The sequence below is a fragment of the Oncorhynchus mykiss genome, chromosome 15, assembly GCF_013265735.2.
Source record: "Oncorhynchus mykiss isolate Arlee chromosome 15, USDA_OmykA_1.1, whole genome shotgun sequence".
Lineage (NCBI taxonomy): Eukaryota > Metazoa > Chordata > Actinopteri > Salmoniformes > Salmonidae > Oncorhynchus > Oncorhynchus mykiss.
The window spans coordinates 30,747,549-30,771,095 of record NC_048579.1 but is presented as its reverse complement, the minus strand read 5'-3'; the positions used below and the strand labels follow the sequence as shown (position 1 = coordinate 30,771,095).

The 23,547-nt window shown below is 44.6% G+C and overlaps 1 protein-coding gene across 3 annotated transcripts in view; it reads left to right on the top strand.

Annotated features, from left to right (window-relative positions):
• The window catches only part of lmbr1 (limb development membrane protein 1), a 57,417-nt gene that overhangs the window by 12,777 nt on the left and 21,093 nt on the right, over positions 1-23,547 (top strand). For all 3 annotated transcript variants that reach the window (XM_036944285.1, XM_036944284.1, XM_036944283.1), the window contains exons 4-10: positions 1,289-1,428; positions 2,453-2,556; positions 16,444-16,570; positions 16,788-16,856; positions 17,137-17,201; positions 17,613-17,685; positions 22,089-22,178. In XM_036944285.1, coding sequence (XP_036800180.1) covers positions 1,289-1,428; positions 2,453-2,556; positions 16,444-16,570; positions 16,788-16,856; positions 17,137-17,201; positions 17,613-17,685; positions 22,089-22,178 — 668 coding nt within the window. The remainder of the gene's footprint in view (positions 1-1,288; positions 1,429-2,452; positions 2,557-16,443; positions 16,571-16,787; positions 16,857-17,136; positions 17,202-17,612; positions 17,686-22,088; positions 22,179-23,547) is intronic.

Sequence of the window (23,547 nt, the reverse complement as noted above, 5' to 3'; positions counted from 1 at the left end):
CGTGACCCTCAGCCATTCCACATATTAGCGCCTGATTCAACGAGCCAACCAATCAGCAAGTCCTGTTTTGATGAATCAGGTGTGCTAATGTTGGAATAAATCAGATATGTGGAACGGCTGAGGGTCAGGCAGTCAGGTTTTGGAGAAACAACAGCGTAGCCTGTCTCGGTTTGAATGGCTGATGTGACTTGTCACTCACGTTGCATCACCACTGCACGCAGGGCCTGACACAACTCTGGTAATAAAGCAATAACAATGGCCTTTACGTGGCCATATGTTTGCGGCCCCCTTTGTCATTTGTCCTCTTTGGTCCAGCTGACGGTGATATTGCAAGGGGAAACGGCTGAGCCAAGTAAATGGTTCAACATTTTAAATGAATTAGGTTCTCAAGCCATATATCAAAGCGGCGACCTTGCCCGCTTCCCGCGGAGAACCAGAGCAGATGGTGTGGTGTCGTCCTCTGGGCAGCAGAATCTGGCAACCTCCACGTGTAGGCTGCAGCCCAGGCCCCTGCTCGGCTGGGATGCCAGGTTGTCGGGGGGGAGAGGGTCATATTGAGATTTAGCTCATAGATACTGAAGTGGCCATCCGCACCACTAGTATTTAAGTTAAGTTGTCGACTGTGGTGCGTCCCAAATTGATCCCTATTCCCTATGTAGTGCTGTGCACTACTTTTGACCAGGGTTTATAGGGCTCTGGTCAAAAGTAGTGCACTATATAGGGAATAGGGGGCCATTTGGGAGGCTCCCTGGGACACTCAACAACTTCATTCCCTTATTGTTAATCCCTGTCACACTGTATACACCGGCAGAGTCGCTATTAATGCGACGTGTAATCTAACACTAATCCTTAAATGACAGTTGGCCGGCCTACAGTTATACTTGAGTAATACAATTTTGTCAAATGATTCATAGCCCGCTGCATGAATGTCGCCATTGTATGTATTTGAATGCTGATGTGCAGAGCTGTGACACTGACAATTTTATATGAATAAATACTACGATACATGTCATTTAACAATTCCTTAAACCTAGAATTCTTAATTACAAACAAGTTTTATAGTTTTAACCATGTTTTGAGGCTGTACAGTGTTTGTTTACAAACATTGGCGTAAAACTAACAATTCATTAGTTATATTCTTCAAGAATCAATGGGCATATATGAAAATTGCTAAAGCAAGTAAGGATTCTATTTTTAACAAAACTGATACCACAGCAAACTAGACTTTCTTACTAATTCCTCTCATTCACTCTGTGTGTGTGTGTGTGTGTGTGGCTCCTCCCCACAGACTGTACATGTGCACCTTCACCCTGGCCATGTCGGGTGGGGCTGTTCTCCTCCTGCCTTTCTCAATCATCAGCAATGAGATCCTGCTCTCCTTCCCCAGAAACTACTACATTCAGTGGCTCAATGGCTCCCTCATCCATGGTCAGTACTGTCATTCACATAGCATTCTATTATTTTTGTGCGTCCCAAATGGCACCCAATGTAGTACACTACTTTTGACCCGGACCCATAGGGTACTGTTCAAAAATATTGCACTGTGTAGGGAATAGGGTGCCATTTAGGACAGAGGTTCAATGTGGATTGACTTCCTTGTTTTGAGTGCTTTTCGCTCACTTAACCACATGTAACATAACAGAATCGCTCCTTTTATACATCGTGTCACAAAGATCTGCTTCCCACAGAAACTGGTGGGTTTGTGTCCTAAATGACACCCTATTCCCTGTTAAGTGCACTACTTTTGACCAGAGCCCTATGGGCCCTCATCAAAAGAAGTGCACTTCAAAGGGAATAGGGTGCCATTTTGGACAGAACCTGGTGGTCTATCAGAGAAAATTACATTTGTCAAGACTTGATTAATATTTGTGCATGACTGCAAAGTTTGCCTAAAACATGACTCCAACGGAAATAGTCACCAACCACAGTCCCGGTGGCCTGCAGGGTGCCACATTCTACACACCTGACTCAAGTCATTAACATATCATTAGCTGAAACAGGTGTGATTAGTTCTTTCCTAGAACAAAGGTCTGCACACCCATACATCTACAAGATCAGGGTAGTAAATAAATCTTGCTTTCCAGCCACAAGGGGTCATCAGAGTCCACGGTTTAGCAGATGACTGCAGGAATGGATTGTGTCCAGTGGACGCAGCAGTGCTTTCTATCTATCCAAAGCAACTCTTTCTCATGACTCAAGAGATGTGTCCCAAATGGCGCCCTATTCCCTGTATATTGCACTCCATAGTGCACAACTTTTGACCAGAGCCTTATTGGCCCTGGTCAAAAGTATTGCACTGTGGAGAATAGGGTGACATTTAGTATGCAGCTGAGGTCTGAGGAGGAGGTGTTTTATTGTAAGTTGTGATTTCAGTCATGTTGTATTTGGCTTGGTGACATTCTTGAAAGACTGATTGATTGATTGTTAAGTAGATAAAATGTTGCCCATACAGGCCTGTGGAATCTGGTGTCGCTCTTCTCCAATCTCTGCCTCTTCGTCCTGATGCCCTTTGCCTATTTCTTTCTGGAGTCCGAGGGATTTGCTGGATCAAAAAAGGTACAAAATGCACAGTTGCTAACAACCTGCTAAAACCTGTGTATTTTGGTTTTAACATGCTCTTGTAGTATTGATGAACTTGTGATCTTTTGTGATTGGTTTCTCCGTTGTCACACAACTGTTTGAATTTTTCCGCTGTGCCTTATCAAAACAGCACAGTTTTCATCGGTCATTCATCCTTTTGATTATGACCAATGGCTGTTGAGTTGACTGGCTTAAGCAGAGCAGGTTTCAGAGTAGATCATTCTGTTTGCCTGCCTTTCATTGTTTAAGAATCTCTATCTATTCCTGTTTACATTCTGTCTGTCTCTGTCTGATTTGAGAGGATGTCTAGTGGCAGCAGCAGGTGCCTGGTCATTACTCTTTCTCTGACTCTCATCAGTTGACCGTAAAACTGCGGCCGCAAAAACCTCATTAACCATGAAACGGCGACAATCTGGTCTTCGGCGGCCGCCACATCCTGACAAGCCGTTCCAATAAGCCAGACGCTGCAAACAGTTCAACACCACGACATCGGCCCCCGTGATTTAGGGCCTGATTCGGCCTCCCTCCTCCGCCCTAAAATAAAACTTCAAAAGGACAGCCTAATAATCGAGTTGTAAGGCTCCGCGAACTTCCTCGTTTGAATTAATTATCCCGAAGAAGAAAAAAAAAAGTCAGAGGCCCGTGTTCTGCGAGTCCATAAAGACGGAACAACATGACAGCACAATAGAGCCCAAATAGAGAGGGGGGGGGGGGGGGGAGATTTACTTTTAAATGCACCTCTATTCTATGTCACAGTTTGAAACCCCTCTGGTTTATGTCCCTCCTGGCAAACTTAAATAAAAATTTGTCTCTTACTGTAGTTTACGGCCCCGTTTGTTTGGGGCCCGGCTGCTAATTTGTTTCGGTTGGATTTCTTGTAATAAAGTCCACGATGGCTAGGAAGTGGAACACACCAGCCTCTGCCACTTTATGGTTTTGTACTCTTTCATTTTGAACTTCTATGACTGTTTCTTGCTACTGATCGTCCATACGTTTTCTGAGAGGAAGCACTGCTTAATGTTGGCTACACATCCAGGTATATTGTGTGTGTGTGAACAGAGAAAAGGGCTGGGACCCAACTGCTCTCATTTGGCCAAATAAAGCACCCCGCTGTGTCACTCAACAAACCGACCACAGGATGACATGAAAGGCGTATTTCCGTTTTTATAATGTGATATTAGCCCTCTCCCGATAAAGAGTATTAGAGACTGAGTATTACATCTCAGGGGTTTATGTGGCCATAATGTGACGCCACTGAAAAAGTTCCTTTGACTGCGGAAATGAAGTGAACGATGAATTGAGCTGGTAACGGTTTAAGTCAGGCTTTTCAAGTGGCTTTGTTTTAGTTTTGATGAGGGCACTAAAGTTCTCAGAGTTGAATCGAGATTGAAATCTCTGCTTTAAAAAATATATATATTAGCTCACTCTTCAAAGGTTCTGCTGTCCGGGTGATTTACCAGTCTTTCAAATTGTCTAAATTGTGGATGAATCGGATTGACTTACCGTCAAAATGTGGGTATGAACTAACTTTATTCACCAACATGAAATACCCAATACTAACCATATTACCTCTCAAACTCTCTCGGACTGACTCAAATTTTACCCGCAATTATTAATTACTAATGGCTGCAAAATGCTTTTTAAATTCATTGCCGAGAAGTGGCAGATTTTTAAACGTCATCCTGTAGTTGAGCGTTTTGGCTCAAGAAACCCATTTTATGCTGCAGCCCGTGTGCCAACCCGGTATCACCTCACGCTTATAAAGAGATATTAGACCAGCTCTATTTTGTGATGAAGGGCCAGATCATTTAGACTTTAAATCAAACCGTTTTTACCCCCCTTCACATTTTGGCTATGATTCCTGCACATTAAGTCATTTTTTTTGTTGTTGTTGAAGATATTAACAACATTATCTTTTGGTCAATGATCCCTCTGGCATGGAGGGAAAAGGGACTGTTGTGTATGCACCAGGGGTTGGAACCGATTTGTCTTTTCCCCAATCGTTTCATTCTGAACAGAACTAGGGCTGTGGCGGTCACGAAATTTCGTCCGCCGGTGATTGTCAAGCAAATAACTGTCTGTCTCACGACCGTTAATTAACATAAACCCATTTAGCATCTCCTTGCTCCTACACCTACAAGCCACTGATGCAGACCTTTGGAACATCGACATTTAACATTTTAAAAAGTCAAATAAATCCATGTTAATATAGCCTACACCTTCACAATAAATCTGTTTTATTTTAGACTGGTCTAAAGAAGCATGATATGAAGAAAATGTAGTCTCTATTTCAGAAGAACAGAATAGCATACTCTTGAGTTGTCCTTATGTTAGTCAGATCAGGACCTATGCCATATGGCTGTGGGCTACACTAGTTAATTTAGCAGACAAGATTTGCTTGGAATTCCGTGGCATTATTTTATAGTATGAAGAATACAATTGAACACAGCTGAATAAAATATAAATATTTTCTCCAAACGATTTGAGGGAGTGCGCACATGCAGGCTATTCTGTGTTGAGCGTGCTCCTAAGCGCCTCTCACTCACACGGTTCTCCCATCACGTGAGCAGGTCTTTCTCATAGGCTGCAAGTGAAGACAGACACATCGGGGACGCGACTGGACGCGTCCTTATCCAATTTCGAGGTGCATATTGAAGATATTGGAAGAACTGTCCACATTTACTTTTTGTCAGAACAGAACATTTCGCTTATAATGTTGATGATAAACCTTTAGGCCATTTCTTCACATTATAAGCGCAGCAATGTACACACAGCAGTAGGTTATAAGCGCAAATGTTCCATTAGCGGGAAAACACCATTTATCAAAAGTGACCGCAAATGCGATTATGCATGTAATGCTTTTATTATGAAGGTGCATTTTTATGGTGAACATTTTCTTCCCCAAACTTGAAACTCTCACACTGTTTATGTATGCCAGTTAGGCTCTAAACCCCTTGTAAAGTGGCTTAATGTGCTTAATTTTTGAAAGATATGTGGCCACTTTAGTTATCTTATCAAAACATATAGGCCTATGGGCCCAGCATATGTTTTTGATAAGGTTTGCATCACTACTAAATATATAATTTACAAGTGATAGGCTAATATTGTCACCCGTCGGACTATTCTTGATTGAATCTTGTCTTTACATATACTAAATAATATGTGTGAAATTTGTTTTGACTTAGAATGGACCATTTTCATGCACCTGTATTTTTTCCCGTTTCTCCTGCTTCAAGACATGTCATCTATGGGCTTAAATAGCGAATGGAGGACGCTTTTCCCGTGGTTCATTTTCATGCCAGCCAGGTTGGCTATACTCCTGTTGTAAAGATAAACAATGTGCTTAAAATGAGGAAAGTTGAGAAATAAATATAGTAGGCCTAGCCTATAGAAAGCTGATGGGATCCTCCTGTTTTTAGTAGAGGCCATCACTCTGTTTTCTCACGTGATTGCATAGCCTATAGAAATGTTGTGCAACATGAGCTCATGGGCTCTCATTAAGGGTTTGATTGGTTTGCATTGGTGTCAGAGTGGTTAGAAGGACAATAGTGCTGAGTACCAAGTTTGCTTGGCTACTAATGACCATCAGCACCATCAAAGCTTGGAGAAGCCTAATTACCGTGACTAAACGGTCACATGGAATTTGACTGCCTTCATGACTAGTGACCTCAGGTGTGGCGGTAATACGGTCACCGCAACAGCCCTAAACAGAGCCATTTAAATTTGTAAAAATTGTTTCGTTACACTATTCCGCAAAATAAAGTCCTGAACCGATTCATATCCCAACAAAGTACAGGTTTATTGTTACTTTGTTCCTTGGAGGAGGTTTAGCTAGTAGCGCTGCGTTATCTGAATTAGGACCACAGAATTTTTCCTACGGAGGAGCGGCTTATCATGTATAGAAGAAATCCAGCCTTTGTCAAGTTTATTTTTTTGTTAACTCTAACCCTTTTCCTAACCTTAATAAAAGTATCCTTATCTGCCAAGTTAATTCTCCTAACCTGTTGCCTAAGTTCTTCTAAACCTGCTACAAAAAGTAAATTCATTCAAATCGACGATCCCTTTTAGCAATGACCGGCTTTGAATGTCTTTGAACTTCCGAGAGTCGGCTTAACGTTGGACCAGAGCTAGCTACAGTGCCTTGTGAAAGTATTCGGCCCCCTTGAACTTTGCGACCTTTTGCCACAATTCAGGCTTCAAACATAAAGATATAAAACTGTATTTTTTTTGTGAAGAATCAACAACAAGTGGGACACAATCATGAAGTGGAACGACATTTATTGGATATTTCAAACTTTTTTAACAAATCAAAAACTGAAAAATTGGGCGTGCAAAATTATTCAGCCCCCTTAACCTTTCTGATCTCCCCATCCCGGATCCGGGTTCGTGAATACAGACTCAAGCTCATTACCATAACGCAACGTTAACTATTCATGAAAATCGCAAATGAAATGAAATAAATATGCTAGCTCTCAAGCTTAGCCTTTTGTTAACAACACTGTCATCTCAGATTTTCAAAATATGCTTCTCAACCATTGCAAAACAAGCATTTGTGTAACAGTATTGATGGCTAACGTAGCATTTAGCATTAGCATTCAGCTGGCAACATTTACACAAAAAAACAGAAAAGCATTCAAAAAAATCATTTACCTTTGAAGAACTTCAGATGTTTTCAATGAGGAGACTCTCAGATAGCAAATGTTCAGTTTTTCCTGAAAGATTATTTGTTTAGGACAAATCGCTCCGTTTTCTGCGTCACGTTTAGCTATGAAAAAACCCCTGTATCCAGGATTGTGTAAATCTATCAGCAAGCTCATTAGCATAACACAACGTTAACTATTTATGAAAATCGCAAATGAAATGAAATAAATATGCCATCTCTCAAGCTTAGCCTTTTGTAAACAACACTGTCATCTCAGATTTTCAAAATATGCTTCTCAACCATAGGAAAACAATAATTTGTGTAAAAGTAGCTAGCTAGAGTTAGCATTTCGCGTTAGCATTTAGCGTTAGCATTAGCGTTAGCATCCAGCACGCAACATTAACAAAAACATAAAAGCCTTCAAATAAAATAATTTTCCTTTGAAGAACTTCTGATGTTTTCAATGAGGATACTCTCAGTTAGATAGCAGATGCTCAGTTTTTCCAAAAAGATTCCTTGTGTATTAGAAATAGCTCCGTTTTATACATCACATTTGGCTACCAAAAAAAATCCATAAATTCAGTCCTCAAAACGCAAACTTTTTTCCAAATTAACTCCATAATATCGACTGAAAACATGGCAAACGTTGTTTAGAATCAATCATCAAGGTGTTTTTCACATATCTCTTCATTGATACATCGTTCTTGGACACATGCTTTCTCCCCTGAATCAAATGGTAAAGTAGAAGCAGCTGGCAATTGCGCACCGAATTCGACGCAGGACACCAGGCGGACACTTGGAAAATGTAGTCTCTTATGGTCAATCTTCCAATGATATGCCTACAAATACGTCACAATGCTGCTAAGACCTTGGGCGAACGACAGAAAGTGTAGGCTCATTCGTTGCGCAATCACAGCCATATAAGGAGAGAATGGAAAACAGAGCTTCAGAAATTCTGCTAATTCCTGGGTGATGCATCATCTTGGTTTCGCCTGTAGAATGAGTTCTGGGGCACTTACAGACAAAATCTTTGCAGATTCTGAAACTTCAGAGTGTTTTCTTTCCAAAACTGAATATGCATAGTCGAGCATCTTTTCGTGACAAAATATTGCGCTTAAAACGGGAACGTTTTTTATCCAAAAATGAAATAGCGCCCCTAGAGCTCTAACAGGTTAAGTTAATACTTTGTAGCGCCACCTTTTGCTGCGATTACAGCTGTAAGTCGCTTGGGTTATGTCTCTATCAGTTTTGCACATCGAGAGACTGAATTTTTTCCCCATTCCTCCTTGCAAAACAGCTCGAGCTCAGTGAGGTTGGATGGAGAGCATTTGTGAACAGCAGTTTTCAGTTCTTTCCACAGATTCTCGATTGGATTCAGGTCTGGACTTTGACTTGGCCATTCTAACACCTGGATATGTTTATTTTTGAACCATTCCATTGAAGATTTTGCTTTATGTTTTGGATCATTGTCTTATTGGAAGACAAATCTCCATCCCAGTCTCAGGTCTTTTGCAGACTCCATCAGGTTTTCTTCCAGAATGGTCCTGTATTTGGCTCCATCCATCTTCCCATCAATTTTAACCATCTTCCCTGCAGGCCCAAACCATGATGCTGCCACCACCATGTTTGACAGTGGGGATGATGTGTTCAGCTGTGTTGCTTTTACGCCAAACATAACGTTTTGCATTGTTGCCAAAAAAGTTCAATTTCAGTTGAGCAGTTCAGTTTGAAATATCCAATAAATGTCGTTCCACTTCATGATTGTGTCCCACTTGTTGTTGATTCTTCACAAAAAAATACAGTTTTATATCTTGATGTTTGAAGCCTGAAATGTGGCAAAAGGTCGCAAAGTTCAAGGGGGCCAAATACTTTCGCAAGGCACTGTAGCTAACAAGCTTGAGTGTGCACAGAGCGGCACCAGAATTAAAAACATCTTACCTTTTTGTACTTAATTAACCCAATGTGAAACGTGAGAACTAAGCATCCGTAAAATCTCTCCCTAAAAATGTTGGAATAACGCTTGTAATATCAGTCGGTTGCACGCTTTGGAGGGGCAACACACACGCTCACAAACACTGGCAAATGTTTTCAGCTGGCAGGCAGACACTGGAATACGTTTCTGAGTGACAGAGTGAGGGCTTTGCATAGGCGTATTGTAAAATAACGTTATTAACTGCTTCCCATGCTTTTAAAATAACGGTTCTGTTCTGGAACAGTGTAGATCACTTTCGTTCCTGGTTCGGATTCTGTTCCTCGAAAAACGTAATTGTTCGGTTCTGTTCCCTGAACCGGTTACAAGCCCTAGTATGCACCACCAGTAGATAGCGTTGTTATGATGGTCGGTCAATATTTGTATGATGGACCACGCCGACTTAGGTTATGTTCAAAATTAGTGCACTATATAGTAGGGCTGTGACGATGCTGGTATAGTCCCCTGCCCAGCTATATAGGGCATAGGGTTCCATTTGGGACAGAGACTTAGTCTGACTGAGAAATTGTCCCAGCTATGGGCCAGCAGTTTTCATCTGCTGCTTAAAGAAGCTCCTCATCAATCTACAGGCCTAGGCTAAAGCCGGTGATAAAAAAAAAAAGTGTGTTTTATTGCGGAGGCAAAAACCGCCTTGTGCTAGTTACTAAGATACTCTTCTTTGTTGGTGCTCCACAATGGAGCCTGGATATTTATTTCAAATCTCCCTGCACATGTAGACATTTTTCCCAGGCCTTCGCTCTGGCAAGTGATGTTTACGTACCTTCCTTTAAGGTCAGAATGTCTTGCGAAAAGCCCCTCCTTTACAATGTCCGTCGCCATGGCAACACATTGGCTTGAGCAGAGCATTTGAAAAGTGCACTGTTCAGGATTTTCTTCTTCTCCTCTCTGTCTTTCAAACCAAATGATCAGCTCCTAGAGAGGGACTGCGTTTGAATTGTTGGATGAAATTGTCTGTTTATTTTCTAGCTAGCTGGTGGTAGTGTTTTGGGGTATTACACATATTTCTGTCTAAAATTATAGTGCTTGACATACAAGCCTGAGATTCACATCAACTGTTATTTGTTTACTTGGATCACAAGAAAAAGTCTTACTCATTGGTTTGATCCCGGGTTTTGTCAAGGGGAAAAAAAGTTGTATTCACGATTTTAAGGATGATTTTCAGTTATGTTATTGAGGTTGCTTGTTGGCAGGCCTTCTCTATTGAGCCACTCTGTGCTCGTCGATATAACCGTCCTCTTGTCTTGACAAAACCCAGGTGACAGTAATTTATTCTTTGGAGACTTATCAGCCTGACACCTCTTGGTAATGACAACAAGATGGAGTCACTGTAGGGGGAAAACGAACGATGGAGCTACAACGGGAAGCAAACGCTTTCCCCATGCGCCTACTGCCGTGTCTTTAGAAGTTTTAGCTTGCGACGGCTTTACAGGGGGAGGCTCTCCAGTCCAGCGGCTCCCTCTCTGTTTTCTGTCTCTGACACGGCCAGAGCTGAAGGCCGGGGCTGAAGGGTACACTAATAAGGGCCCTTGGCATCTGGCGCGGCAGAGGTAGAGAAGTGGAGTGGTGGGATGGGTTTCGGCTCCCTCCCTCCATCCCACATGGTCCTGTCAGGAAGAGGAGTGATGGGCAGTGGGATGATCTCTGCCACTGTGCTGACCCGCTGCAAATTAATGGGTGGGCTGGAAGCTCCTCTCTTATCAGTATCTCTCTCTGTGGCTCTCCGTGTTTCCTATGCATCCTCTTCTTTATTCTATCCCTGTGAGATTTACTGTACTCCCTCTCCTGTTTCCTTATTCTCCTGTCCCCCTCTCTCTATCTCTCTGCAGCGTGGCCCCGCCCTTTCTTTTCCGTTTTATCCCTCTCTCTGTACCATCTCCTATCCCTTCTCTCTTTCCTCTCTCTCTCTTTCTTTTCTCTTTCTCTCTCTCTCACTGTCTCTCTGTCTGTATTTCGCTCTCTCTTCTCTCTGCCTTTCTCTGCCCTGGGGAAGTGGAGGGAATAGCACACCATGGCACAATGACATTCAGCTCCCAGAGAACTGGCTCTCTATTTGATGAAACACCGTCTGTCTGCATCCCGAATGGCACCCTGTTCCCTATATAGTGGATTGCTTTTGACCTGACCCCCAAAGTAGTGCACTCAATAGGGAATTAGGCCGCCATTTGGGACACAGGCACTGCCTAGCTATGCTTCTCCAAGGACATGTTACAGGGATGCATGTAGCCATTGTGCTGTACATTGCAGTACCCAGATATGTCATTTCTGATCCTACGGAGTAAAAGGATGTTCAGTTTTGGTATTAAGGCATCCAGTGATTCTCTGTAGAGGTCTTCACGGGTCCAAAAAGTTGGATCCAACCAGGACTGGACCCCTCGATTTCCTTCACAAACCCGAACGGACCCAGTAACAACTTGATTTATTTGTTGTCAGCTAAGTTATTCAGGTTAATGTGTAGTTGGCTAGGCTTAATATAAGTCAACAACTTCCCCTTATTAACCTAAAAGCAATAGGCTTTATGCAGAGCTGTGGTCTGGTCCACTCCGGTATATCAGCTGTAGTTGCATAGATCCAAGGCCCCGTTTGCACTCTAACCTGTTTCGGGGGTTCGGGCCGGGTCTCAGGTTTTTTGAGTTGCGGTGGACCCGTGAAGACCTCTGATTCAGTATCCCCTGGGTTGCTGGTGGTTTGGGATGGGTCTGGGTGAGCATACACACACACACACAGTGCAGTGTCTCACACGCATTTCTTTGAAGTCTCTGATTCCCTGGTATTCCAGTGGAGCTGCACTAGGCAGAGCAGGCAGCTATCCCCATGCTCGGCGGTGTGAGGATCGAGGGGGGATGCTGAATATTTCAGAGCTGCTATATATAGAGGTGGTGTACACATTTTAGAATGGCAAGAATAGAAACTCTCGGCACTGGATGGCGCTGGGCACTGGATGGCGCTGGGCTCTGGATGGCGCTGGGCTCTGGGTGGCTCTGGATGGTGCTGGGCTCTGGGTGGCTCTGGATGGCGCTGGGCTCTGGATGGCGCTGGGCTCTGGATGGCGCTGGGCTCTGGATGGCTCTGGATGGCGCTGGGCTCTGGATGGCGCTGGGCTCTGGATGGCGCTGGGCTCTGGACGGCGCTGGGCTCTGGGTGGCTCTGGATGGCTCTGGATGGCGCTGGGCTCTGGGTGGCTCTGGATGGCGCTGGGCTCTGGGTGGCTCTGGATGGCGCTGGGCTCTGGATGGCGCAGATCTTTTTCCATGTTTCTCCCTTTCTTTTTCCCGGGAGACAGTCGCTGCGACGTGATCAGCGGGGATTTGATTTGCCTGTTTTTAAACGAGCGTTGTCTACGTTTCCCACGTTTCGATGATTGTGGCAACTGTCTGCATTGCTTACAATCGGCATGAAAAAATATATCTATTTAAGAATAAAATTGACGCTTATTTATGAAAGAGAAACCAGGACAATGCAGAGTATAAGTAATGCAATATGCCATATGTTAAGTGATTAATTCAAGGGCTTACAATTTAGACCCTCTGTTTCCAAACACTTCCAAACACTTTTTTCTGACACTCCACTTGGCCCTCCAATACACCTGAAACCAGGAATAACATTTGGGGAAGTGACAGGCATTGCCTTTGCCCTAAATGATCTGAATGGGTAATGATTTTAGGCTTATAAATGATTGAGAGGCCCGGACTAGAGGAGATACACCTTCAGCATGGCATGGGCTGCTGGTTAAGGTGGACCGAGGCACCTGAGTGGAGCCGCCTCCTGCAGCAGGCCCGTGCACGGTCCTATCCGTCCCAAGGCCTCCTTAAGAGAGCGCGTGTGGGACGTGACAGAAGTCTCTGAAAGCATTCCTTTCTCACCTCTGGGGACGAGATACTCGCAGACGTTCTTCTCTCTCTCCTCCTCCTCCCCCGTCTATCTATATCTCTCCCTCCCCTTCTTTCTCTCTCATCTCCTCTTCTCCGACGTTGAGATCTTCTCACTGGCCAGTTCAGGTCTGATGTGAGCTGCTAGACTGCAGTCAGCATCACAGTAGTTATGTAGCCAATGTCCAGTAGGAAGAACTGAGCACATGAGAGGGTAGGGGTTTCACTAGGGGTTTCAGTGAGCAGGTCAGATGAAGGGCCTGTCATTATACCATTTTAGACCTTTCCATATCTTGAACATGAGACGCTAGTCTAGATAGGTTTTAATAACGGCTACCGGGGGAAATATTTTGCGTCTAAAATGGCACCCTATTCACTATGTAGTGTAGTACTTTTTTTAAAATATTTTTTTTAACCAGGGCCCGGGTGGTTAAATGGAGAATAGGGTGTAATTTGGGACACATTTTAGAGACTCGGGGAGGCCTGCTGTACCTGCAGAGTTGCGGCTGTATCAGACGTGGCCACACTGGGGCGCTCTAGACTCGACACCCACGGCTGTGCTAGAAAATTCTACACTTGTCCCTTCCATCGAGCCTTCATGATGCTGTGAGGTAGAGAGAATGAGGAGTCTAGGTTGTGTCCCAAACGGCACCCTATTCCCTATATGGGGCACTGCATTTGACCAGGGCTCGAAAGTAGTGCACTATATAGGGAACAGGGTGCCATTTGGGACGCGGATGTAGATTTTACAGCTGTGTAGATGAGACCCGTTTGCCGAACGTGATTTGATTATCAGAATGGTTGGGAAGACAGTGGTACTAGTGGCGATGGTCATAGGTAACCTTAGAGTTCAGACAGGGGATCAACAACTGTTAAGTGACATGAAAGGACGCCTTCAAACAGAGGATCACTGCACTATGTATAGTACCTGATCATAAATACGCCACACATCAGTTAGCACATCATCAGCTACCTAGTAACAAATTGATTAGATGCCCAATTTGAGGCTATCCGCAAGCCATGTGTAAGTCATTCTTTGCAGCCCATTCCTGTAAGTGCCAGACGGTATCTCCTCTACAGTGTTGTAGGCAGAGGGTGTGTCTCAAATGGCACCCTACCCCTTTATAGTACACTCGTTTTGACCAGAGCCATATGGGCCTTGGTCAAAAGTAGTGCGAAATACAGGAAATAGGGGGCCATTTGGGACACAGACAGAGCCTGTCCACCTCCACCGGCGGGTGGGGGGGGGTGGTCTCTGTTTGAACAGGTAGAGAGGACTTTATTAACCACTCAGCGGTCTGTGACCCGGAAAACCCAAATTACCCCAACTCCTGTCTGCGTTGGGCCGCCGGGCAATGGGCGCGTTAAGAGCCCCCCTAATCACCCCCAGATGTAACGGGAGGCCTGCTCTTAATCTGCAGACAGTAGTGAGGCTTCACTTCAGCTCGTTTTTATGCTTTAACCTCCAGTCTGCTCCGAGCCCCGGCTGGGAGTCTGGTTAGACCCTTTTTATAGGCCCAATATACTGTTAGAAAAGGTGCTTTAACGTGGACTTCACCGGGATCAGTTAAGTAAGTGTGGGGCTGCAATCTGGAACTGAGGCTGCGTTGCAAAACAGCACCCTATTCCCTACACGGTGCACTACTTTTGACCAGGCCCCTATGAGGTCTGGTTAAACGTAGCGTACTACATAGGGAATAGGCTGCCGTTTGGGACGCAGGATGAATGTAAAACGATGCCGTTTTTAATACGAGAGCGCGAGATTATTGCGGGTGATTTTATAGAGAAAGTATAAATGCTTCACAGTGTATGGGATGTAAACAGAGACATCTACTTTCTTGGGGATCTGAATATTGACTGGTTTTCATCAATCTGTCCACTCAAGAGGAAGCTTCTCACTGTAACCAGTGCCTGTAATCTGGTTCAGGTTATTCATCAACCTACCAGGGTGTTAACAAACATTACAGGAACTAGATCATCCACATTTATCGATCACATTTTTAATAATACTGTAGAACTTTGTTCTGAAGCTGTATTGGATGCAGTGATCACAATATAGTGGCTATGTCCAGGAAAGCCACAATTTAAAAAAAAACTGTGCCTAAAATAGTGTATAAGGGATCATACTAAAGATTTTGCTGTGACTCTTATGTGGATGATGTTAAAAATATTTGTGGGTCTGATTGTGATTAATAAGGAGCATCCAGACGCTGCACTTTATGAATTTATGAAATTGCTCCTTCCAGTTATTGATAAACATGCACCTGTTTAGAAACGGACTGTTAGAACTGTTGAGCCTCCATGGTTTGATGAGATGAAAGAGATGGGGGGGAAAAAAGGAGCAGCTAATAAGTCTGACTGCACCTCCGACTGGCTGACTTTCCAACGACTATTTAATGATTACTTCATTGGCAAAGTGGGCAAACCTAGGCAGGATATGCCAACAGCGAACAGCGAGTTATCGTATTCGTGCATAAAAAATGAAAGAAAAGCCTTGTGTAAGTTTGAATTTTGTCAAGTTAGCGTGGGAGTGGTGTTTTTAAAAAAAAAACCTGATTGTTATTGATCAATAATTACAAACAAATGACAAATGGTGTTTGACCAAATACAATGCAATTTCTCTATAAACAAATGAACAACGGACTTTCGGCCTGCTTATAGAGAAAGGGCACTCGACATGCACTGCACTGACACAAATGACTGGTGATTGAAAGAAATTGGTAATGAGACGATTGTGGGAGCTGTACTGTTCGATTTCAGTCCAGCCTTTGATATTATTGACCATAGCCTCTCCCCCTATGTGACCACCGGGTGTATGTGCTGACATGGATGTGTAACGGATCAATCTACATGCACACTGCACGTTCGTGTTTTTAAATGTACGTCAATTGTCATTTTGTCTCTAATGTCTTTTCCGTCATGTGTCGGCCGCCAGTAAGACAAGCCGTCGCTAATGGGGATCCTAATAAATCCGGTCAAAACCCTGTAGTACTATATAGAGGTGGGGTTGAGTCGAGTCCTACAAAATAATAAAAAATTGGACCTGATGCCTCTGCTTGGTGCTCAGTGTTCAGGAGAAGGGTTCAGGGTAAATCCCTGCAATAGACTAGCGTCCTGTCCAGAAACAGTAGATGGGCTACTGCCCTATGGGCCGTTCCGGCTCGGACAACACTTACCATAGGGCTGTGGTCCAAAGTCGTGCACTACGTAGGGAATAGGGCACAATTTGTTTTGCCGTCCCTTCCTTGCAAGGTGAATGGCCTCGGGAGAACTGGGGGAAAAAATCCCAGCTTGTTATGAATAAAAACGGTGACGTGGCTCTTTCTGTTCCTCACGTCTCCCCCCCTGTCTGTGTTTCTTCGCAGGGCATTAAGTCACGGGTTCTAGAGACCTTTGTGATGCTCTTCCTCCTCGGACTGCTCATCCTAGGAATAGTCTGGGTGGCATCCGCGCTCATCGACAATGACGCAGCCAGTATGGAGTCGCTCTATGGTAAGGCTATGGGGATTCTGGCGTGTTGTCTCAGATGGCAACCTATTCCCTCCTCAGTGCACTACTTTGGACCAAGACCTCTATGGGCCCTGGTCGAAAGTAGTGCACTACCCAGGGAAAAGGGTGCCATTTGGGAACGCGGCCGGTCTGTATTTGTCTAGCTGTGGTTGAATGTGTTTGTTCAGGTCTGGATAATGTTTCCTCTCCTTTCCTTCAGATCTCTGGGAGTTCTATTTACCGTACCTCTACTCCTGTATCTCTCTGATGGGGGGACTGCTCCTCCTGAGTGAGTGTTGGTGTTGGGTCGTAAGAGCACATTCAATGGGATATGTGCACATTTTAAATGGAATATTATCTCAGTTGACGATCGATGTGCGGCAAGTTCATGTAACACGTTTTGAAGAGCTCCCCAAAGTGTACCAAGTTTCATGCTTTTAGGGAAAATTGGGTGGTGGTTGGTTGGGGATCACACATCGCTTGGACTAAAATACAATTTCTGTAATCATCCCTAAGTTCTGGAAGTGTTTTGATTGTGTCTCACCACTTGTAACTTGCTTCGTACCCAGTGTGTACTCCTGTGGGCCTGTCCAGGATGTTCACAGTCATGGGCCAGTTACTAGTCAAACCAACCGTGAGTAGTAATTTCCATTCACTATCTCTTAAAAATGCCTTAATCAGTGTGTTTTATAAGTGTCAGATAACCCCCACGACTGGCTCACGACTGGCTTAACCCTCACGACTGGCTACCTAATTGACTTCAACAAATTGGGTGGTAGCAGATCCATTTCCCCCCCCCCCCCCCCCCCCCCCCACACTGCTTCATGTATTAATGTGTACTGTAATACAACATGAGTGACCGTTTATAAGTTTGACAGACATATTGGATGTCTAGCTTTCCTCTGTCAGACTCTGGAAAACGGGTACTTTTTTGAGTTGTTAACACACTCGACTTGAGGACACGATGACTACAAATATGTAACCAACCGACTCACCCATCTGTTTCTCCCCGGCCCCACTCTGGGCCATATCCTCCCTTCCTCAGATCCTGGAGGACCTGGATGAGCAGATTTACTGCGTCACTTTGCAAGAAGAAGCCCTTCAAAGGAGATTGAACGGTAGGTTGTTCGTACGTCCGTGTCCCAAATAACACCCTGCGCCCTATTTGGTGAGCGAAATGGTCAACTAAATTGACCGGAGCCGTATGGGGCCCTTGTCAAAAGTAGTGCACTATGTAGGGAGTGGAGTGGCATTTTGGGATGTAGGCCAGGAAATGTGATGGCTCATTACAGGGAGATGACTACCCCATTAGGTGTGATGGAGCACTGCCGCACTGAAATCGATTAGCATTGACAAATCAGCCTCCCCACTCTGTCGCTTTCTCTCTCTCGTTCTCACTTTCTCTCGTTCTCTCGCTTTCTCTCGCCCTCTCTCGTTCTCGCATCCTCTCGCTTTCTCTCGCCCTCTCTCGTTCTCGCCCTCTCTCGTTCTCGTTCTCGCCTTCTCTCGTTCTCGCCCTCTCTCGTTCTCTCGTTCTCGCCCTCTCTCGTTCTCTCGTTCTCGCCCTCTCTCGTTCTCTCGTTCTCGCCCCCTCTCTCGTTCTCGCCCTCTCTCTCGTTCTCGCCCTCTCTCTCATTCTCGTTCTCTCTCTCTCGCGCTCCTTGTCTCTCGCATTTTCTCTCAAGGACATACTGCAGCTGCCATGGTCGGAGACCATAAATTGCGTTGGTGGAGAGTTTTAGAGTCAATTTAAGAAGTCTGAGCACACACCACACTGTCACTACTGTCCAGGTGATTTCCTCATTTGATCTCAAGCCCCCAGACGGGTAATTACCGGCCCCTCATTAGGAGGGAATGTAAATCATCCTGGACAATGGTTGTGTCTCAAATGGCACACTGTGTAGGGAATATGGCACAGCGCTGTGTAGGGAATAGGGTGCCATTTGTGATTCTGATGGTGGTGTATTAGATGTTGATAAACTATAGCCTAGTTAGTTGTAGTCTAAGTACGGTGGACTCTGATTCAACCTGGAAAGGCTCTAGTTTAGGGAAGTTGCTCAGTAAAATACACAATTTGTAAACCTGCCTGCATTGCCTTTTTATCTACCGCCACTGTTCCCAGATTCCTTCCTTTAGTGTTGAGGAATCCCTCAAAGCAGGAAGTATTTGAGAGTACCGCCAAACTTACTTTAACATCAAGTGAAGCACGCAACCAAGTGTACAGATGCAAGTAAATAAAGAGGATGAGTGTCTTTACAAACCAGGGAGGTACGGGAGATGGCTTGGGCTGATAACGCTGTTTTCAAACGCTCCGCCGCTCCTCCTCTCAATAGGCCTTCTCTTTAGCTGCTTGGAGTCCTAGGGCTTACGCCAAACGCTGGTGCTTTGAACACCTGATTAAATAAGTATAATCTGTTCCTTTATCGTCGGGCCGAGCAGGATGGGAAAAGAGCTCTCGCTCAGGCGTTGAGTAGCGAGATCCGTGTCGCCTTATCGGGAATCCCAGAATTATTTTTTTTTGGGGGGGGGGGGTTCGCCACACACACACTCGGGTGAAACTCGGAGGGTACGAGTGGAGGGTAAGATTCCCTCTGATCTTTCCCGAGAAGGGGAGAAGAAGGAAGAGGTTCAGGGATAGTTCACAGGACACACTCCACAAGCGCCCAATGTCCTCTCCTCGCTTGGCCTGTGTCCTCCGCATCTCTTGCCCGACATCCCGTAGATTTAGACCTCTCTCGTTAAACTTTGTTTATGTTTGCTGTTTGGGATTATTGAGTGGAGTCAATGGGTTGTGTTGATGTATATTTACTCTTCGGGGGGGGGGGGGGGGGGTTGAGTTTGCATCTCTTTGTGCAATTACATCCCAAATTACATTTAGGATTTGTTTGCTTGCTCTAGATGGAAAAGAGCGGTGGGTTATTCCGGCTGTGTGTGTGTGTGTTTACTCTGCGAGAGGTTTGATAGGACCGTACGAACCGCCGGTAGACACGCAGTGGCACGCTCATTAAAATATCAGATCTGGCTACCTGGCCAGTCATGGGAAAGCAAGCTTGTCCTTTTAAAAAATGTCTTGCGTATGTATGTACAAGGTTGAACTGCCTGTCATTCATGTCAGGATCGTTTACGTATGCATAGTTTACACTGGCCTGACAAAATGGTGCAATCTGATTTGGTACAACCCCTCCACCAGGTGTCCCTGTTTGCTATGCTATAGCCTATTTTTATTGAGAGAGTCTAGCTACGTCCCAATTTATCTCTGCTTCCAAAGTATGCACTTGTTCACTTCCCTTTATTGATTCGAAATGAGTATAAGAAATAAGGCGGAAACTCCCTCTAGGCAATGATTTTTGATTTGTGGGAAGTAGTGAACGAGTTTACACTTCAGGAGAAAGGAGATCAAATTTGGACGCATCTTTCGTTAAGTTATTGCAATTTGGGGCATTGGGATTAATGAAGTGTGTTTGGTCATTTTGAGGAAATTGATTATGCACGTTAGGCTACAAATGATATGGCACAATAATATCTTGACAATGGATTAAGATATCAAATTCTCCCTTTTTCATAGCTTTACTTCCCGTACTTTGCTGTCAATGCTTAGGTCTATGTAGTTTTACGGCGTTCCGTTGAGGGTAATAAGGATGGGTTTCATTTTGTACCTCATGCCACATCTTCTGACGCAGTTCCCAATTAGGCGAGAGGGCGACGTAACAATAGGAGGCAGGCAGCCTAGCGGTGAAGAAGGGTTGTCGGCGGTTAACTGAAAGGTCGCTGGTTCAAATCCCCGAGCCGACGAGGTGGGAAAAATCTGTTTGTGCCCTTGAGCAAAGCACTTAACCCTAATTGCTCCTGTAAGTCGCTCTGGAAAAGAGTGTCTGCTAAATGACTACAATGTGAAGTATGTGTCTGAGGCTCGCTAGCCGCTCTGGTTCACGCGGTGTGTTGCGAGGCAGCAGCCGTGTACTCTGGTCCAGATGCTATGCGGCACAACAACCTTGCCAGCGCCTCCGCCCGTCACCTCAGCATTCTGCTTAGCATAATGCTAGGTGACGTAATGGCTAAGCTATGGTGAAGGTTGGAAAGTGAAATTATTTTTCGAAACATGTAGCAACGTCTATACGTGCACTAAATCTGGAACTCTTTTATTTTATTTTTTTGGGGGGGGGGTGCTGTCTACTCTGCTTACTTTTGCTTGAGCGATGTCTCTTCTTAAAATGCTGTTATGCACTTTTCCTTTATCTCCTGCGTTAGATTTTTTATCATGTAATGATGTTGTTCTTGGTTGGTGTTCAGATGAATTGATGTTCCTAATAATAGTCATGTCTAGTTGGAGCCTGAAATGCATTTGGAGTCAGTGTAATAAAAGGATTACTGTGGTAAGGTGAGGGTGCAGAGTTTGTTTGGATCCGTTCTCCCAGATAGATGAGCGATTTTAGATAAAATATGTTGTGGCTGAACAGCCACGGCGCCCCTCAGGGCTCAATGTTGTGTCCGACTCAAATCACGTCCTGTTGAACTACTAGTGTCATTTCCTGTTGCACCGTGACTGCATTTGGGTTGAGGATTCAATGTTTCCAAATTGTGTTCCTGGGACAGGTATTAGACAGGGCACAGACAGGATTTATTTTTTTTGTCCTCCATTTACTCTGTCGTTTTTTTCTCTCTTTGGATCCCAAAGCCCATCCAGACAGGGTGTGTCATAATAGTTGGGGGTGGAAAAAAGATTTGATAGAAGTGATTGGTTCTTCACCCCTGTAACAAAGATGAAGGATCATATTTTATTGCACGCTAGTAACAGTGTAACATTGAACTAATTGGTCTTGATCTGCCAATCACCCCAGGGGATGCAAATGGTTACTCTTTCCACTTGGCTTTGAGGCCTCCAAACTGTATGTCATGGCTGGAAGTAAAACCAAATAAATTAGCCTTAAATGAGCTGCCTTTGCGGTTTTCATGGAGAATCCCTCGCTGTCTTATCCCTCGCCCCGAGACTAGTTGGAGCATGCACCCGTTCGCTCGCTAGACAGCACTGACACACAAGATTATATATATATATTTTTTAAAACTTTGTTTGAGAGATCACGTTGTTATGTACTAAGCAGGATTACCCATTCAGATAAAATAAGTGAAATGCCATAAAGGTTGAGGTAGGAAAATACATATGTGACATTGACACGCTCTTAATTGTGGCATTTAGTGCAAACCCACTTCAACCTTTTCTGGAGAAATAACTGTACTTACGTGAGCAGTGACAAATGATTCATCTAACTGTTAAAGGGACACCACTTGCTCTCCGACTATGAGCAAGTCTTTGACATTGATCACGTGTAGCTAGTCGAACAGTCTGTTTAGCCTTCCTATTTCTATCAAATGAACAAACTTGGCCCGATACTTGGCAGTTTAATCACAATGACTTAAGTTGGCACCTGGGTGAGTGACGTGTAAAAGAATAACGAGGGATGACGACCAGTCAAAAGCTTTGACAAAACCCTCATTTTGACGTGGTTGTTTCCGTGTTCCGCAGGGTCAACATCATCTCACTCTCGTTCCCACGGAAACGCTCACCAACTCAACAAAGAACTGGACATCGTCCGAGATCAGAGGAATAAACTGGGTGAGTTCCGCTGCCGCGTTTTTACGCTTCACTCGAATGATAGTATGTATGGACAGATGCTGTCTTTCGGGACTTCCTGTTCAATTTCCCATTGAAACACGTGTAAAAAAGTAGGCTTTTCGGATATTGCTAAGAGCTGACGACCCCTTCTCCCTCCTCGGTCTTATTTCTTAATTTGGACAAGTTCCAAAGCATTTCTGCTCAATAATTATTCTTTCCTGTGCTTTTTAGGATATTATAAATGAGGTACAGTGGGTGCACACCGAGGCTTTTGGGGGGTTAGGAGGGGGAGAGGAGGCCACAAAGGCACTTACGATATTAGACAAGATGCAAACTTTTATCTTGTGCCCAGCCTTTTAGTGATGTCATTAATTTAGCAGAATGGTGCATATAGAGTGCGCCTTGGCAAACTTCACAGGCCGCCCAGGCTGGCACAGAGGGAGAGAGGGAGATAAAATAAACCCCAAAAATACAAAAAAATATGATTTTCCAGAGAAGATGCAGATCTCAGGGAATCAGACCAAAGTTCTCAATTGTTACAAAATATATAGAGTACTGCACACACTACAATGACTTAGGTTTAAAAAGTAAGCTCTACTGGACACCCTTAATGATGCAGCGTTCCTTAAGATTCTCCTACATGTCCAGAGGAAAACTACAAACAATGCATGCAGTGCAGAATTAGGCCAAGATCTACTAATAATAAAAAAACATCTACAATATAGTGACCCCCCCCCCCCCTCATATCATTACCAAGCCCTGCAATGCCAAGAGCTGAGCAAAGAATTGAGTCCCCTCATCCAGCTGGTCCTGGGGCTGAGTTCACAAACCTGTTCTACCAACACACTGAAGCCTCAGGACAAGAACATCCAATCAGTCAAAATAAAACTACAGTGCTTATTGAGAAACGGGCTCAAAGCAAAATGCAGTGCTATCTGGCCCTAAATCGACAGTACACTGTGGCTAACTATTTGACCATGTTTACTGGTCAAAAGCTTAAAAAAACCTTGACGAAGTACAGGCTCAGTGAGCACAGCCTTGCCATTGAGAAGGGTAGACACAGGAAAACCTGGGGGTGAGGGGTGGAGGTGAGGGGTGGAGGTGAGGGGCGGAGATGAGGGGCGGAGGTGTAGAGGGGGAGAGATGTCGGGAGGGGGAGAGATGTCGGGAGGGGGAGAGATGTCGGGAGGGGGAGAGATGTCGGGAGGGGGAGAGATGTCGGGAGGGGGAGAGAAAGGTGAAGGGAGAGGTGGAGTCAGGGAGGGAGGGAGGTGGAGTCAGGGAGGGAGGGAGGTGGAGTCAGGGAGGGAGAGAGGGAGGTGGAGTCAGGGAGGGAGAGAGGGAGGTGGAGTCAGGGAGGGAGAGAGGG